This window comes from Oxyura jamaicensis (genome assembly GCF_011077185.1).
Source record: "Oxyura jamaicensis isolate SHBP4307 breed ruddy duck chromosome 5 unlocalized genomic scaffold, BPBGC_Ojam_1.0 oxy5_random_OJ106707, whole genome shotgun sequence".
NCBI classification, from domain to species: Eukaryota; Metazoa; Chordata; class Aves; order Anseriformes; family Anatidae; genus Oxyura; species Oxyura jamaicensis.
In genome coordinates this window covers 1,093-3,325 of record NW_023303988.1, presented here as the reverse complement: position 1 = coordinate 3,325, position 2,233 = coordinate 1,093, and the positions used below count along the sequence as shown (strand labels likewise).

The 2,233-nt window shown below is 62.4% G+C and overlaps 1 protein-coding gene across 1 annotated transcript; it reads right to left on the bottom strand.

Moving 5' to 3' along the window:
- Positions 1-436: 436 nt before the first annotated feature.
- Positions 437-1,748, bottom strand: LOC118157436 (dispanin subfamily A member 2b-like). Its single transcript, XM_035311749.1, has 2 exons — positions 1,444-1,748; positions 437-971 (listed from the first exon to the last, which is right to left on the bottom strand). The coding sequence occupies exons 1-2, from the start codon at positions 1,657-1,659 to the stop codon at positions 762-764; spliced, it is 426 nt and encodes a 141-aa protein (XP_035167640.1). The 5' UTR covers positions 1,660-1,748; the 3' UTR covers positions 437-761.
- Between the last annotated feature and the right edge of the window lie 485 nt (positions 1,749-2,233).

Sequence of the window (2,233 nt, the reverse complement as noted above, 5' to 3'; positions counted from 1 at the left end):
GGTGGTGCGTCCCCATCGCGGTGATCTGGGGTGGGGCCATCCCACCCATGGCTCCCCCTTCCTCCTGGAAGCCTCTCCCATCCCCCACTGACCCGAGCTGGGCCAAAACCCTTTTTGCACATCCCTGTCCCCAGATGAAGCCCACCTTCACCTCTAGAGAAAGGGGGAGGTGGTGGTGGCACCCCAGGGAAGGGGACACTCTTCCCTCCTGCCCTCATCCTTGCCACGGTCCATCGTATCCCAATGCACTGAGCTGGGTTCACCAGTCTGCCTATCTCGGAGCATCCCCGCAATGCTGTGTGCACCGGGGGTGGCAGAGGGGACAGTTGTCCCATGGCAGTACTTCACAGGACAGCCACCATTTCCCATCCCAAAAAGCTGGGCTAGGCCCCACCCCCCCCCCAAAAAAAAAAAAAAAAAAAAGATGAGCCATGGGCAAAAGTGAAAGAAACTTTTATTAAAACCACATTTTCTCCTGACGAGAAGATACTTGGGGCTATATAAAAAAACAAGCCAGAGCAAAGCAAGTGGCAAAGCATGCGCGTCCCCTTCCCAAAGCCAGCTTCTGGGGGCTCGGCTCCCACCAGAGGAGAGGTGTCACGAGGTGCTTTGAGTGGTGGTCAGAGGGACTTGGAGCAGCAAAGAAAGCAGGGCAAGACCCCTGCAGGCACTGGAGGGGCTGCACGGGGATCTCAGCCCTGCTCCGAGGGGCGGCGGGGGCTGCAGCGGGCCGAGTTCTGCCCCCGGGGCCGGGGAAGGGGCTAACTGGGGCCGAGGAAGGGGTAGTTGTCGTACTGCTGCTGGTGGCGGTTGAGCAGTTTGGCCATGGTGATGGTGCCACTCGCGATCAGGGCGACGATGAGGATGATGAGGAAGATGTTGAGCAGCAGGGCCGTGATGTTCAGGTGCTTGGCGGTGGAGCCATAGCTGAGCGCCCCGCTGTAGTCGCCGAGGACTTTGCGATCCCTGGACTGGGGAGACCAAAGCCAGAGTCAGTGGGGTCAGGGCTGGAGAGAGGGGGCTGTGGGTGGGGGAGAGGAACCTCGCCCCCCGGGGTGGGGGCTCTGGGCAACCCGTGGGGCATCCTGGGCTTGGGGCTCCGGAGGGTCTGCAGAGCTCCCTGAGGTGCGGGGTCACTTCCAGGATGGGGGATCTGGGGAGGTCTGTGGGTCTCCCCAGGGTCAGGGGCTCTGCAGGGTCCACCTATTAACCCACGGCTGGGCCTTTTGGTGCTCCATGGGGCAACCCCAGGCTTGGTGATTTTGGGGGTCTCCAAGGAACTCTGTGGGGTCCACGGCGCATCCCAGAGCTGGGCTTTTGGGGCTCCCCGGCTCCATCCCCCCCACCTTGCGCAGTTGCTACCCCACCACCCCCCCGGGTGCCAGCACTGGCCCCGACCCCCCCGTCACCCCATCCGCGTCCCCGTTCCCCCTTTCCCCAAACCTTGACGGAGAAGACGAGCGCCAGGAAGCCGAGGCAGCAGACGTTGCAGTACAGCATGGAGCACAGCGACCAAGGCAAGTGGTCGCGGGGGGGGGGCTGCACCGGAGGGGGCTCCACGGGCACCACGACGCTTCGGGACACGTTCTCCATGTCCAAGCCCTCCACCAGAGGCTCGTAGGGCGGCAGCGCAAGTCCCGGGGCTCGGGTCCGCTCCATCCCCGCTCGCTCGGGGCTCGGGGGCGGGCGGCGGGGGCGGCGCTGCCGGGGGGGGGGGGGGCGCTCAGCACTCGCAGGTTTCGAGGTTTCGTTTCCCAACCTCTGGGGCTGGGGAGGGGAAAAGTCCTGCCCGCCCCCTTCCTATGTCCTGGCCCCGGAGCTGCGCCCTGCATCGTCCCCAAGCGTCAGGATTTGGGGTCGTTAAAGTGGTTTTTGGTTTTCTTTTTTTCATTTTTTTTTTTTGGGGGGGGGTGACAGCAAGGGGGGGGGGTGGGGGGGGTGCCTCCTGCTGGATGGGCTGGGGGGAGGGGGGTGTTGCTGGGCTGGGAAAAGGCTCAGGGAGGCTTCATTGCGCTAAATAATTAGCGTAATGCCATGCTTTGTAATTAGCTTAAAGGAAGTCGTGGCGGGGGGGCTCTTTTCCGGTCTGCCAAATGAAGGGAAACGGCCTCAAGTTGTGCCAGGGGAGGTTTAGGCTGGATTTAGGAGAAATTTCGTTGCAGAAAGGGGTGTGAGGCATTGGAACGCGGATGTGGTGGTGTCACCATCCCTGGAGAAACATGGGGATGTAGCA

Excerpts from the sequence above, each read along its gene's own strand:
- LOC118157436 (XM_035311749.1), bottom strand. The coding sequence starts at position 1,659 with ATGGAGCGGACCCGAGCCCCGGGACTTGCGCTGCCGCCCTACGAGCCT. Across the intron at positions 972-1,443 it reads CGCTCGTCTTCTCCGTCAAG|TCCAGGGATCGCAAAGTCCT; the intron begins GTTTGGGGAAAG and ends TGGTCTCCCCAG.